The sequence below is a fragment of the Nyctereutes procyonoides genome, unplaced genomic scaffold (genome assembly GCF_905146905.1).
Source record: "Nyctereutes procyonoides isolate TBG_1078 unplaced genomic scaffold, NYPRO_anot_genome, whole genome shotgun sequence".
Lineage (NCBI taxonomy): Eukaryota > Metazoa > Chordata > Mammalia > Carnivora > Canidae > Nyctereutes > Nyctereutes procyonoides.
In genome coordinates, this window is record NW_026575135.1 from 53,395,372 (window position 1) to 53,410,356 (window position 14,985).

The 14,985-nt window shown below is 41.2% G+C and overlaps 1 protein-coding gene across 3 annotated transcripts in view; it reads right to left on the reverse strand.

Annotated features, from left to right (window-relative positions):
• Positions 1-5,629: 5,629 nt before the first annotated feature.
• The window catches only part of RAD50 (RAD50 double strand break repair protein), a 228,764-nt gene continuing 219,408 nt past the window's right edge, over positions 5,630-14,985 (reverse strand). For all 3 annotated transcript variants that reach the window (XM_055302058.1, XM_055302059.1, XM_055302057.1), the window contains 4 exons: positions 10,585-10,670; positions 9,924-10,066; positions 7,296-7,429; positions 5,630-5,949 (listed from right to left, as the gene is read on the reverse strand). In XM_055302058.1, coding sequence (XP_055158033.1) covers positions 5,763-5,949; positions 7,296-7,429; positions 9,924-10,066; positions 10,585-10,670 — 550 coding nt within the window. In that variant the 3' untranslated portion in view covers positions 5,630-5,762. The remainder of the gene's footprint in view (positions 5,950-7,295; positions 7,430-9,923; positions 10,067-10,584; positions 10,671-14,985) is intronic.

The window sequence follows — 14,985 nt, forward strand, 5'->3', positions numbered from 1 at the left end:
CGTTATGCAGAAGCTGTTCATTCAGCCCTCAGTTCCTCTTCAGGAGGAATTGTTCTGGAAGTAGGTGTGAATTTGGAGTGTCAGTGGAAGAGGTGAGTTCAGGGTCTCCTACATCATCATCTGGGACCTGAAGCCTCCTTTCCTGGACTAATTTTGTAAAGCTATATTCTTTGTTATATGTGGTCACTGAATTCTCAGCTTAGTGGTAGTTAATGTTCAGACAGAGATTCCATGTCTTGAACTAACAAGTTTCCAAGCCTTTGCTGAAGGGCTGTGTCTTAGCAGTGATTGCGATTGCAGTTAGAGGTGAAGGGGGTGAACTCCATTCAGGTCAAATAAAGAACAGCCCTGAGGATGGAGATTTTCAGTGAGCTTGCCAGACAGGGCAAATAGGAGTGGTTCTCTGTGGCTGAAGATTTTGGGGCACTCCAATCCATTCTAGTCCTTCCAGTCAGTGCTGGTTTCCACAGTACTGTAGTTATGGGGCTTCTGGTTTTCAAAGCCCCCCCCCCAGAGATGGGGAGTGGGTAAAGCCACTGGCTTTTCTGAGATTGTTTTCCCTCAATAAACACTCCTTGGCTTATAGCAAGCCTTTAGTTAATTTCCAAAGTTCTGAAAAAGTTTACTAGCTTTTGCCACTGTTCTTAGTGCTTTTACGAAGAGCTGATTTTTGTCAGATCTACTATTCCTTTATTCCCACATACGGCCCCATCCCTTTTCCCTCCTTTTACTTCTTTAAAGGAAGTAGAATTTCTGTAGATACTAAAATTACAAATTTAATCGACACTTTGGATTCAATCCAATACTTCAGGATTCTTTTTACAGCCTTTCCCCTTTCCTGATACACAGACATAATTCTCTACCAGTGAGAAACTGGTTCTTATTATCTACAATACATGTATGTGTTTGATTTTCGTGTATAAAGTGGTTTCAGAATTGCTAACCATCCTGCTGTGAGAAACACAGAGTTGGTTTACTCTTACAAAGATGACTGACAGCTGTGTTGAGAATTGAGTGTCAGGGGCAGGTCCAACCAGTGAGAGCCATTAGGTAGCTCCTCAGATTATTCAGGTTAGAGATGATGGTAACTTGGGCCAGAACAGTGGTGGTTTAGAAGACAAGGTGAGATGGAAACATTTTGAAAGTTGAACTCAGAGTATTAAACTGATGGACTGGATGTGGGGCAGGAGATAAACAAAATATGAAGGATGCTGCCAGGTTTTTGCCTGAGCGATTGAAAGAATGGAAATGCCATTAAGTGAGAACCTATGGGAGGTGCAGTTTCTGGGGGAAGGATTGATTATGGTCATTTTAAGTTTCAGATGTCTGTTAGATATTCAAGTGCAACTAGATGTCCAGTAGGCAGCTGATTCTGAGTCAGGAGCTGAGACAAGATCTGGACTGGAGACACATCTGAGGAGTCAGCATCTAGGGGATCGTGGAAAGTGCTGTCAGTGCCCTGCCTCTATCATAAAAGCTTCCGGTGTGCTCCTACCCATTTCTGTCTGCTGCTGTTAACTGAATCTTTGTCAAAAGGCTTTTCTTAGTTTTTGTTTTTATTTTCTAACTGTGAAAGGCAGCTCTGTGGAAGGTGTACTTGGCAAGTCAGTAGCTGCCCCGCTCTGGAATGGCCCTTAGTCACTCTCAGGAGGTAGTAGGTGAATACCATGGCCCTTACGTGTGACGGCTCTGAGGTGTGTACTCTGCCACATTTCCCAGAATGTTCATGTGGGATTCAACTACAGTTGACTGGCTTAAGAACACATTCTGCGGGGATCCCTGGGTGGCGCAGCGGTTTGGCGCCTACCTTTGGCCCAGGGCGCGATCCTGGAGACCCGGGATCGAGTCCCACGTCGGGCTCCCGGTGCATGGAGCCTGCCTCTCTCTCTCTCTCTCTGTGACTATCATAAATAAATAAAAATTAAAAAAAAAAAAAAAGAACACATTCTGCGTAGAACTGTTGGCTTTTTATGAAACTCCCTAGTCTCCTGTTTCCTTCTGCTGGAATCATTTCAGATTCTACTGTGGGTGGAGAACTCAAATTAAGGTAATGTGAAAGCCATGAGAGTGGATGAGATCTCCCAATGAGTGAGTGCAGGGCTCAGAGGAGCAGACTCTGAGCACCAGAGGGCTGCCGCATCCTTAGGTCAGGGAAGTGGCATGTGCAGGGAGAAGTGGGTCTCTTGCAGCAGTGTTGGGGTTGTTAGGAGTTTGAGGACAGAACCTAGGTGAGACAGTGATAGAATGATAGGCCACAGAATCTAGGCTGTTGAAGGAGAAAAAGGTAGGAGGGAAGCCAGGAACTGAAAAATGACAATATGGTAGGTTGAAATATTCGTGGGCTCACAGGATTGCTGGGTTTGGAAGCCCCCAGAGGGAACTGTGAACTTCTCAGGGGGTTTTTGGAGAGTGAGGTGCTGAGCAGTGAGATTATGGAGAGCTTTGTTACTAGAAGTACTGGACTCTGGATAAGACAAGGGAGTGTCTTTTCATTTCAGGAAAGAATGAGGAGCCAAGAGGCCAAGGATTATGTTACATCATCATCCAAAGGCTGAAATCACTGTGATTATGAAGTTAGTCTTGGGAAATGATGGCAAACTGGGAGCTAAAACTGCCCATGAAGGAGAAGTGAGCAGGCTGGGGGCTCAAGAAAAAGGAAGCCAGAAAGAGTAAACAGAAGATGGATTTTTCTTGAACAGCCACCTGCTACTTACATTGTCAGGCAGTGCTAAGTAGTTTATGGTTATTTAATCCTCATTAACAACCCCCCAGTATCTGTTTTACCTATTTACCTATTTTAAAGATAAGGAAATGGAAGTAAAAGTGAATAAATGACAGGATCCCAGAGCCAGTGAGTGGTGGTGCTTGGATTTAGCTCAGGATTTTGCCTCCTATTCTTCCTTTCCACATTGTGCCACCTACTCATCCCATGTGTGAAATGTGTCTAGAAGCAGCAATGAAAAGAAGGGACCCTACTCCACCTCCAGGACACAGACACAAGGGGAAATGGAGAATGGAAATGGGAAATATCTTTTTAACTTGTAAATGACTGTTTAATTGCTTCTATTTATCTTGTATTGCCCTGTCATTTCATGTGGCAATGGCTGGAGCCTTAAGAAATATGTTGATAGAAGACGTGTTTTTTATTTAATGGGAAATGCTTCCTCTTTTGCTATTAAGAGGACTTTAATTTTGATTGGATGACAACACGAAGAAAATATTTTTGGGGCGCCTAGGGTGCTCGGTCAATTAAGTGTCAGACTCCATTTGGGCTCAGGTCATGGTCTCAGGGTGGGGAGATGGAGCTCCACGTCAGGCTCTGTGCTCAGCTCAGTGTGAAGTCTGCTTGAGATTCTCTCTCCCTCTGCCCCTTCCCTTGCTTGCACACTCTAAATAAAGAAAATCTTTAAAAAATTCTTTGCAAAATTATTAGGTTTGCTAAAGCTAGGAGATAATGAATTTTATAAAAAAATGGTGTTTACGGTGTCAGAATTTTTCCTCTTTGGCTTTACTATGGTGAGGATTTATGAACAGATTCATCGTACTTTGAAATATTCTTGCATTCCTGAGATACTAGTTATTGTGTTATTGGTTATTATTTAATATATGGCTGCTAGTTTGGTACACAGGGTAATTTTAGTTTTTCAAAGCATATTAGGATGACTGAACCTTGTCAATGGATAGGAAACAGATGGCTGGAGTGGTAGCTATGCTGCTTGGCCCTTTTATCCAGGAATCGGGTGAGGGTCTGGACCAGGCTTTCTCAACCAGAGTTCTTCATGTGAATAATAGGACACAGGAAATGATGCAAGTAACTTTTTTCAGTTCTTCCAACAGACAGTATGTAGCTATAGCTGCCTTTGAACTCTGAACCCAGGGGCTAGGGGAGGCCAGCCCTCAGAAGGCGCAGTCACAAATCTTGTAGAACTTTGGACTACCTCATACTGCTGACCTGAAGCCTAACTGATGATATCAACAGTTGATAAACACATATTCTCTGTATTAGATCATATACTGTATTTTTAGCATGAAGCTAGAGAAAAGAAAATACTAAGAAAAAGGAAATATATTTACAGTACTGTTCTTTATCAGAGGAAAAAAACCCCACATATACGTGGACCTGCACAGTTCAAACCCATGTTGTTCAAGGATCAACTGTAAGATCACTTCAGATGCACAGAAACTGATTACATACAGCAGATATAGTACGAGTTTCCTACTGCTGCTACAATGAACTAGCCTACACTTAAGGTGCTTAACACTGATTCTCTTATACAACTTGGGAGGTCAGAACCCCAGAATCAGTGCTCATAAGTCACTGTGTCAGCTGGTTCCTTTTAGAGGCTCTAAGGGGCAAGGGTTCCTTTGCTTTTTTCAACCTCTTGGTTGCTTATACTGCTTGGCTTACAGCCCTTCCCCCTCCTTCAAAGCACAGCACTGCAGCCTCTGCCTCTGGCAGCACATGCTCTCTTGATTAGGCTATTCATGATTACATTTAGGGTCCACCAAGATGATCTCATCTCAAGATCCTTACCTTTAATCACATCTGTCAAGTCCCCTTTGCCACATGAGGGAATACTCACAGGCTCTAGGGATTAGGACTTTGCTATCTTCGGAGGTTATTCTTCAGCCTATTGCAGATACCTTAGGACCTAATTCTTTCCACACCCTGGTTGAGAAAGGCTGTCTGTACCATAGACTCAGTAGATTTACAGATGGCTCAAAACTGGTTGTGCCACATACTGAGTCTCTGAAAGATAAAACTCCACAGTCTAATTCAAAAGTGTGTGACTTGGTAGCATTCTGTGTATAATGCTTGGGAAAAGCTTCCCGATGTCAGCTGGCAACTCTAGGAGAAAGGTGTGACTGGACTTTTATTAGAAATGACATCTGAAATGAGCAGGAGTCCTGCTCTTCCAGGTCTGGCTGGACCCCAATGGAAGGAGGTTAGGACTTGGTGAGAAGGCCTTGCTTGCCTACCACACTGGAATGCACACTTGGTGAACAATCAGGATTGATGGTGAGGCAGATAATTGATACATAGGATGGATATAGAGAGAGGGACAGACTTCTTTATGATGGCAGCTCATGCTCCAAGCCAAAGGTGGCCTGCTCTTGATCAGAGCTTTCCAAAGGTGGATGTGTATAATGGAGAACTTCCTCTTGTCTAGAGAGCCCCAAGCTGTGATGGCTACCTGGCAGGGGCATGTGGGGAGAGACGACGATAGGTATTGATTTAAATGATTACTTAAGGTTCCTTCAAACGCCAGTGCCCCATTTGACTACTGTGAATTTTATTTGGGGGAACCAGAGTCCCAGTGAGGGAGGTCACTTCCTGGATTTCTGAAGTTAAGAGCAGAGCCAGATATTAAAACCTCTTCATTTTTGGTCACCTTCAGATATTAATGATGCTCACTAATAACTCCTAAATTATCAAGACAGTGAGAACCTACTTCTCAAAAGTACATTGGAAAGTGGAAGTTGAGTGAAGTAGCTTTAGGTAATAGGAAGCAGTCATTTCCACCAGGAATGGAAGCAGAGCAGCTGAGTCACCTGTGTTGCTATTGAGCCCGCCCAGGCCTGTCAGAGGCTGCCTGCAGGGGGTTGAAGTTCAGGAAATCAGTCCAAATTTCATGTGGAACAATTTTAATGATTCTAGATGCAGAGCTCCTCTGAGGGGACAGATTTTCCTGAGTAAGTTGATACCAGAAATAAGCAGTTGCCTGAGGACATGTGTTTTTAAGGCAAAATCTTGACTATTTTTAATGAACGTAAGAACCCAGGGAGCTAACATTACATGTCACAATCTCTGAGCACTGATCGATGTTCTTCTTAATCCTGTAGAATTTCTCCACATATTCAGAGCGGCCTAAGAGCTCTACAAAATCTTCATCGTGAGTGATGACCAGAAGCTGGAAGTTACGCTGCTGTGAGCGACTCTTAATTATCCTGAAACAGTATATTCAGAACATTTTATTACTGGAAAGCTCAAATAGTCCTTTCCTTTTATAAGAAAAAGCCACTGAGAACCTTGTCACAGTGGATGACACCATGTGTGCTGTGTGTGATGACCAGGGCCCCTGCCAGCCCTGCAGGAAGCTGGAGAGCCTGGGGTGGCCTGAGGCCTTCAGTCCAGCTGGGTAGGAGCCCCCATCTCCTCTCCAGACAGTGCAGGTGCCCACTGTTGACTCTTCACCTAGGTCTGACTCAGGCACTGATAAGAATACATGATCTAGTTTCTTCCAGAACACAAAGTTGTTACTAAAGCAGGTAGAAATGTTTTACCTAATTTTCTTTAATATCTGTGGTGTTCAACTTTAGGAGTCTGACTTATTCCTTTGTCTGGGGTTTTTGTGACCTGTTACTAATTCTCTCTGGAAGAAGAAGAAAAAAAAGACCAACTACAGGCAAGGGAAATTACATTTGCAAGTCCCACTACCTTCTTGGGAGCTGAGTCTACTTAGAATTCTGCCACCATCAGTTACCAGATGCATCATTAGTATGACACACAGGAGACCTGAGTGGGTGTACTGGGAACATTTTTGCTCATTATCTATATGCTGAGGTAACTACCTAGGAGACTGAAATCAAACTTTTTCTTTTAACTACTCATTTATTTATCCCTTGCCTGCAGCTGGATGCACTTAGCTTTCAAAAGTAGTTGCCCTTGTGTGATGGGCACACAAGACTACCAAGAGATGGCTGAGAAAGGGGCCCCATCCCTTCATCTCTGCCAGAAAGAATCTGTCTGGAGCCAGAGTACCCAAAACAGCTTCTCTAGCTTGGAAAAAATGCCTTTTCTTTGCCAGCACAGTCTTTCAACTGCTGTCCATCCCTGGAGCCTGTACCAAGGGCATGTGAATGTGGCAAAGGTGTGTGCAATTTTACTTTCTAGATTCTACTTAACCACTATTCCACTTTTTGAATAAGAGATGTCATTTCTCATAAAGCTGGGGAGATGGGCCAAAATCCACTATTACCACCTACAAATGTCTTAGCAGGGCAGCTAAGTCCTCTACATGATGTGTGGGCACTGCTGGTGCATTTACAGAAAAACCAAACCAAGCCAGGAAACCCTTCAGTTTCCCTATGAACACACTCGGGGAGATGCAGGATGTGTCTGGGACTGCTGTTCACCACCTAGTTCTTTTTTAAGTATCTGAAGAATTACTATCAAAGGTCTGGCACCAACCAGCTTTCCCACAGAACACCCATCTAGAGAGGGTTTTCACCGTAATTTTTAAAGTAAGGTAAAGAGTTCTATCATAACCTGCCCCCAAACCAGAGATTCTTACTCAACAAGAGCATGTGCAAGAGACTCAATGTTTTCTCGGTCAAGATTTGTTGTTGGCTCATCCAAGGCAAGGATGCCACAGTTCAAGCAGAATGTTTCAGCTAACGCCAGACGAATGATGAGTGAGGCCAGTACCTGGAATAAAGCACCAGAGCTGAGTTGTACTGCACTGACCTTTTTCTCATTCACTTTAGGAAAACAGGCAGACCTGGCCTAATGTCGTTATAAGGGAAAGGATCAATGTCATGAGGTCACTGACTTTAGGCAAATCATTGCTCTTTTATATGGGAGAGTCTGGCACTGTGATCACACTCTTAAACCCTTCCAGAAGGTGAGCCATCAGGTATATTATCTCAGCCTATCGTGCAGTGAAATAAGATGCTAAAAGCAATGGTGATTTTACTCCCCCCAAATACACACAAATCATGTCAGCTATAATGAAACTTGAGCACACGTTTGAATCGGAAATGCATTACTTTTACTCAAAGTATAAGATTAACAACCTTAAAAATTCAAGTCCTATTTTACTTTCCTGATAATGATATTTGTTAGAAAACGTAGACACGTTACATCTTCTAGAGTCCCACACACACTTTTCCTCTGTGAGTTATCTTTCAATCTCTATGTTCTGTGGTGCAAAAGGGGCACCAGGTACTGTGGTGTTATTTACCTAGACTTAAGCGTAAGCCAAGAGAGAGAGAAAGAATAGTCCTGGATCAATTTACCAGGAGTGTAGGAGTATGGTTTTATTTAAGCTTACCTACAGGACATCCAAGGAACTGACACTTTGAGGTACTTTCTTGGTTAATTAAAAACCTAATGCTAAAACTCTCAGATGCAGCTGAAGCCATCTGAGGTATAAGGGGCACAGAATCAAGAGTGACAGAATAGTCTAGGAAGTAGAAACTATTTTTGCATGAGCCGTCAATATCTCCTTCCACCAGTCTGTGAGCAAAGGAGCATCAGTGAGTGGAGTTAGTGACTTCAGGGCAGTTTAGAGCTTCTCTCTGATACCCAGGGCAGACTGGCAGACTGAAGCCAGGATCATAGCTTGGCCCTTTGGGGGAAGACACCTTTTTCCTGTATTTGAACCCTATTGCAGCTGCCTCTTTCACCACCATGTAACTCAGAGTAGAGTCTAAATGAAGTTCCTGGCCAACTTCTTTTTTTTTTTTTTTCCTGGCCAATTTCTAACAAACTATTTGTCTGTCTTCTCCCCCAACACCAAAGAAGCAATTAATGCTAATTTTTATAATTTAGAGTATCTATGGGAAATCTACTTTGTTCAGAAAATAATTTTCAAAAGTATTTTTAATCCAAAGGGACACGTTTCAAACTCTGTATTTTCTTATTCATTACTACTGAAAATCACCAAAGCAAGTAGGAATACTGATTATAGATCACAAATTTGTCATTTTTGCAAAATATGATTAAGATAATAATCTGCGTGTGCCTTAAATTGGTATCTGCCATCTGGGCTGACAACAAAATACATACACGCAGGATTGTCTTTAAGCAAAAATTGAAAATTATGAAATACCTCAGATAATGTGAGCAGCCATTTCTAGAATCTTAAGATTTTGTTAAGAAACCCAGGAGTTCAGAAATGTTATCAAATATAATCCGCTTCTAATCTGAAAAGAGGAAGCTCAAGAATCTAAGCCACCATGGTTACAAACCTGTGCACAAAGGACCCAGCTTTGTTCCCAAAGACAGACCAATTTTCCTGACTCTTTATTTAAAGCTTTACTCCTCTTTCTGATTTGCTCTGTGCTCCCTATCCAACATAGCCTGTTCTGCCAGCCTTGTGTGGAGCTAAGTAGCCTGGCTCAGTAGCTGAGGGGTGTGTCAGGGTGTATGTGGTACATGCACAGAGGGGAGAGGCAGCTGTATGTGTCATGGCTTCTGGTCTAGCAGAACCTTCTTTTAACATTTTTAAGCAATCTTTACACATGATGTGGGGCTCAAACACAACTCCAAGATCAAGAGTGCACAGTCTACCAAATGAGCCAGCCAGGTTCCCTTAGTGGATCCTTCTTTCAGAAGATGTACAGGCCAGACCCACTGGCTAGGCCGATGGCAGAGGTTGGCAGGGACTCAGTCTCATGATGGGGCAGCTTTCTCAATGAGAATTTTACATTTTAGTGCCTCACCTGGCTCAGCCTAGGATCTGACTTAGTAATACTGCAGGTCACTCAGTCTATCACCCCACCCCACCTTTGATTGTTCTGAAATCAGAATGCACTCTTGCAATTAGTTGCATTTTTTTCTTTCTTGGTGACACATAAAATAGTGTTATGTCTTAGAACTGATGACACATTAACTTTATTCCTGTAAGGAGTATTATGATATAATGGTCACAAGCTGCATGTTCTGTGTTTGGCCTGTCACGTGAGAATGTTTCCGACCTTTCTCCTAAAGGACCATCTATATTGCAGGAAATGCTGATTAGAACTAGAAGAGTGTAACAGGATAGTTGATCTGATCAACTTGATGCGGCAACAAAGAGTGCGGTGAGGAGCTTCTCAGCATTCACAGGCAGGCCTAGTTGCTTTCACTGCACTGACAGCAGTTTCTTCCCGTCAATTCACTGTGCACAGGTTACTCCCTAGGCTTTCGAGATACCTGCCTTTTGTCCAGCACTGCATCGTCCTCTCATATCCAAAGCTGTGTCTCCTTTTAGCATCACCACGCGGTAGTTATAATTCCGCCTTTTATCAGAAGCGGATACATTTTCATCGGCATCAGACCGAATTTCTATGTATTCAATATCTAACATACAAAAAAGAAGATTTCAGAGAAACCTACATTCTGTAGCTTCTTGTCACTTGCAAATATCAAGTAAGCCCCCATGAAGCAACATGTGAAGCTGACATTACCATTCAAACTGGCTGAGATGGTTCATGAGGCAAAAGCAACCCCAGATGCCCCAACCTTCAGTCTCCACTCTGCCTTTCTTAGTTCCCCTATTAAGAGTTTCCTCCTGCTGGTTTTCTTCTTATCGCCTTTCAGCTTATCCGTATCTATGCTTCAACAGAATCTATTAGGTCATCAGTTAAATATAATATGTACATAGCCAAATATGTAAGTCCTGTCAGGCTTTGGAATAGAAACTTTGCATTTTTTTTTCTTGCTACAAGATGTCGTCAAGATAAGAATTCTTAGAAAATCTCCAAGAGATGTTTAGAAAGGGGTCTAGGAGGTAATGCTGGCATGATGAGAGATCCTATGTGCCAAGAACTAGGGACGGGGCTTTGGAAAAAGCATTCACAACAAACAATGTCAATTACCTTGTCCACGATAGGTACTTCGCCAAAGGTCACGTATAATTTTGTTGATTTCCTCCATTTTCATACTGTGAAATTTCATGATTGCTCTGGAAGAAGAAGCCATTGATACTTAAAAGGTAAAATAATGTAATGGTAAGATTAATGATATGTAATAGTATATTTTAAGAATATATGAAACATATAATGTATACTGTAATAAAAGAAACATCTTAACAATCTCATGAAATAACGAGTATTTCCAATGATAAAAGCAGAATACAGTAAGAGTTAGAAACAGGAACCAGAGCTACAACATTGCTGCATGGCCATGAATGAATGCAGCCAGGCACGTTCCCGGGCTCCTGAGTCCTGGCCCTGCCCATTGTCACTCCATGACAGGACAAATACTCCCTGAAAGAAATATAAATACTGTGAAAATCTCAGAAACTTTGTGGACAACTTTTTCTTTGGCTTACTGGAAGGACTGTAACCACTAAGGCCTACCAGGTACAGAAGGACCTGTTGAATAAATGGATGGTAGTGAGTTAAATATGGGGGGCGAGATGTACAGGGTCCTCTACTCTGTGGGGACATAGTGCGACTCTGAACTGGTGTCTTTTTTCACTTTCTGTTACTATTAAAGTTTACCACAAGTGAGCCTGTTAAGGTATTTTAAAATTCCTCAGATGTGTGAGCTTTTCACCAACCAGAAGGTGTGGTTCAGAGAGAACAATTTAGTAAGAGACTTAAGCTGAGCTGAACCTCAAAATTTCTATTTTCCCTTCCTAGTTGAGGGATTAAGAAATCTTACCTCCAAGTATATGCATTAATTTCCATTTGGCCTGTCAGCTTCCCCCGCCACTCCACAACACACTTTAAAAAACTAATACTTTCTGAATTCCAAAAAAAAGGGGGGGGGGAGGGGGAGGGAAGAAATGTTAGTTTTTAACAGGCTACTTTTGTTTTTACAAACTTCATTCTTACTCTAGTCTCCTTTCATGAAAAAGCCCTTTGGTTCTTTGGAAATGGGTTTATGAATTAATAAATGTTGCATCGGTGACAAAAAGGCAAACATCATTGCCATGACCATACAGAGGATGTGAGGTGGCTCTACTTCCATTTGCAAGTCTCTTATCTGATATATACAAAAAAAGAAACTGAACGTAATGCTACTGCCTCTGCAGAATCATTTCATGATCTTTTGGTTCACCAGCAAGAGAGAAAGAAATGACTCAACATAAATACATTTTAAATATCAGATGAAGGATTTTGAAGTAATCAGACTGGAAAAAAACCGTATATTGTGCTTGCTGGTGAGAATGCTGCAAGCCTCCATTTTCCAATTCACACGCCTATCCCAGCCTGACATTTCACATTCCTGTCAAAAGGACGGACCAAATGCCTAAGTATTTGCTAAATAAACAACAAAATTCCTTGAGAATGTTCTTGGGACCAATCATGTAATCCATAGCTCTTCACACATTATAATCCTAATTTTTCAAATAATTTTATAAAAAGGTCATCTTTTCATTCAATTTAAAGATCTTTTATAACTAACCTAAATAAGCAAACCCAAGGTGGAGAACAAACCCCAGGTGTCCAAGGTACACACACACAGCCCCTGCCATGGGTTCCTTATAGAACAGAGGTGGTGTATCCTGGCCTGAGAGAGACAGCACTACAAGAAGCAGCTCTAGGGGATCCCTGGGTGGCTCAGCGGTTTTAGTGCCTGCCTTTGGCCCAGGGCATAATCCTGGAGTCCCGAGATCTAGTCCCGCATTGAGCTCCCATGTCGGGCTCTTGGTGTGGAGCCTGCTTCTCCCTCCTCCTGTGTCTCTGCCCCCCCCCATAAATAAATAAATAAAAATAAATCTTAAAAAAAAAAAAAAAGAAGAAGCAGGTCTAGTCCTGAGAGAGATCTGGATCCCCCAAGAGGTGTGTCACACCAAGTTGTTGCCTATTGGTTGGCCAGACCATCAGCTAATCTTTGTATTGTCTCTCTCCAGGATGGAGTTTGTCACACCACTTGAAACAGTAGGGGATGATGAAGATAACCACATTAAATCCACTTGAGGAGAATAGTGACATTAGTTGTTACTACTAATGACCATTTACCTTCTGTGAAGCATAATTATGGTAAACAATTAAATGTCATTTAATCCTTACAACAACACTGAAGAGTTATCTTTAGTTATCCTCATTTTACCATCAAGAAAACTGTTACTTTAACAATGAATTTTCTGAAAAAGAAATCGATCCCATTTATAATAGCATCAAAACCAATAAAATACTTAGGTACGAATCTAACCAAGGAAGTCAAAGATCTCTACTCTGAAAACTTCAAGACACTGTGAAAGAAATCAAAGACACATATAAATGTAAAAGTATCTCATGTTTGACTGGAAGAATTACTATTATTAAAATAACAAGCCATCTAAAGATTCAGTGCCATCCCTATTAAGATCCCACTGGGATTTTTTTTTACAGAAATAGAGAAAACACTCCTACTATGGAACCACAAACTACCCTAAACAGCCAAAGAAGTCCTGAGAAAGAACAACAAAAGCAGGAGGCATCACACTTTGATTTCAAGCTATAGTCTTAAAAACATTATGGCACTGGCATAGAAATAGACAAACAGATCAGAAGAATTTAGAGTTCAGAAACAAACCCAAACATAAGCAGTCCAACTAACATTTGCCAAGGAAGCCAAGAATACTCAATAGAGAAAAGACTGTCTCTTCCAATAAGTGATGCTGGGATAAATGGATAGTCACAAGTCAAAGAATGAGACTGGACCCCTATGTTCTACCACTCACAAAAATTAACTCAAAATGGATTAAAGACAAATTTAAATGTAAGACCTAAATCCATGAAACTCTTAGAAGGAAACATGGGAACTAAGTTCTCTGACATGACTTTTTATAAATTACACGGAAGGCAAAAGTAAAAAAAATAAAAAAATAAAAAAATTAAAAATTGGGGTGCCAGGGTGGCTCAGTCATTTGAGCATGACTCTTGATTTTGGCTCAGGTCATGACCTCATGGTTGTAGAATCGAGCCCCACACTGGGCACCCAGCAAATGGAGTCTGCTTGATATTCTCTCTCTCCCCCTCTGCCCATTCCCCTGCCTTGTTCTCTTTCTCTCTCAAATAAATCTTTATATTAAAAAAAACAAAAGCTTCTGCACAGCAAAAGAAATCATAAATAAAATGGAAAAGAAAGTCTACAGAATGGGCAAAGTATTCACAAATGATGTATCTGATGGGGTTAATATCTAAAATATATAAAGAACTCAGAGGTACCTGGGTGGCTCAGCAGGTTAAGCATCTATCTTTGGCTGAGGTCATGTTCTCAGGGTCCTGGGATTGAGCCCTGTATCAGACTCCCTGCTCAGCAGGTAGTCTGCTTCTCCCTCTCCTTCTGCCCCTTGTGTTCGCTTCTTTTGCAAATAAAATCTTAAAATATATATAATATATATATATACACACATATACATACATATACAAAGAACTCCTTTAATTCAATAGCAAAAAAAAAAAAACAACAAAAAAAAAAACGTTGACTCTTGAACATGGAGGTTAGGAGTATCAAGTCACCACACAGTCAAAATCCATATGTAACTGTGGCCGCCCTAAACCTAACTTCTAATAGTCTATTGTTGACTAGAAGAAGCCTTACCTATAACACAAAAAGTCAATTAATATATATTTTAAATGTATTACATACTATAGTCTTATATATACACAGATAGCCAATAAAGTACATTAAAAGATGCTGTCACTAGTCTTTAGGGAAATACAAATTAAAACCACAGTGAAATAACATCTCACACCTGTTAGGATAGCCATCATCAAAAAGACAAGTGATAATGAATACCAGCATGGATGTGGAGAAAAGGGAACCCTTGTGCACTGTTGGTGGGACTATAAGTATAGCCATTATGGAAAGCATTATGAAGGGTCCTTAAACAAAAAATTAAAAATAGAACTACCAAATGGATCTAGCAATTTCCACTTCTGGGAATATATCCAAAGGAGATGAAAACACTATGTCAAAGAGATATTTACACCCCATGTTTATAGCACCATTATTTACAATAGCCACATTGTGGAAACAACCTAAATGTCCATGGATGGATAAAGATATGTAGTGTATATATTCAATGGATTATTATTCAGCCACTTAGAAAATGAGGAAATCCTACTATTTGGGACAACATGGATGGACTTTGAAGGCATTACTCTAAGTGAAAAAAGTCAGAGAAAGACAACACTGTATATGATCTCAATTATATGTGGAATCTCAACAAAACAAAAACACCAAACTGACAAAAAAGGGATCAGATTTGTGGTCATCAAGGTGGAGAGTGGAAGGAGGGAAAACTGGAAGAAGGTGATCAAAAGGTACAAACTTCTAGT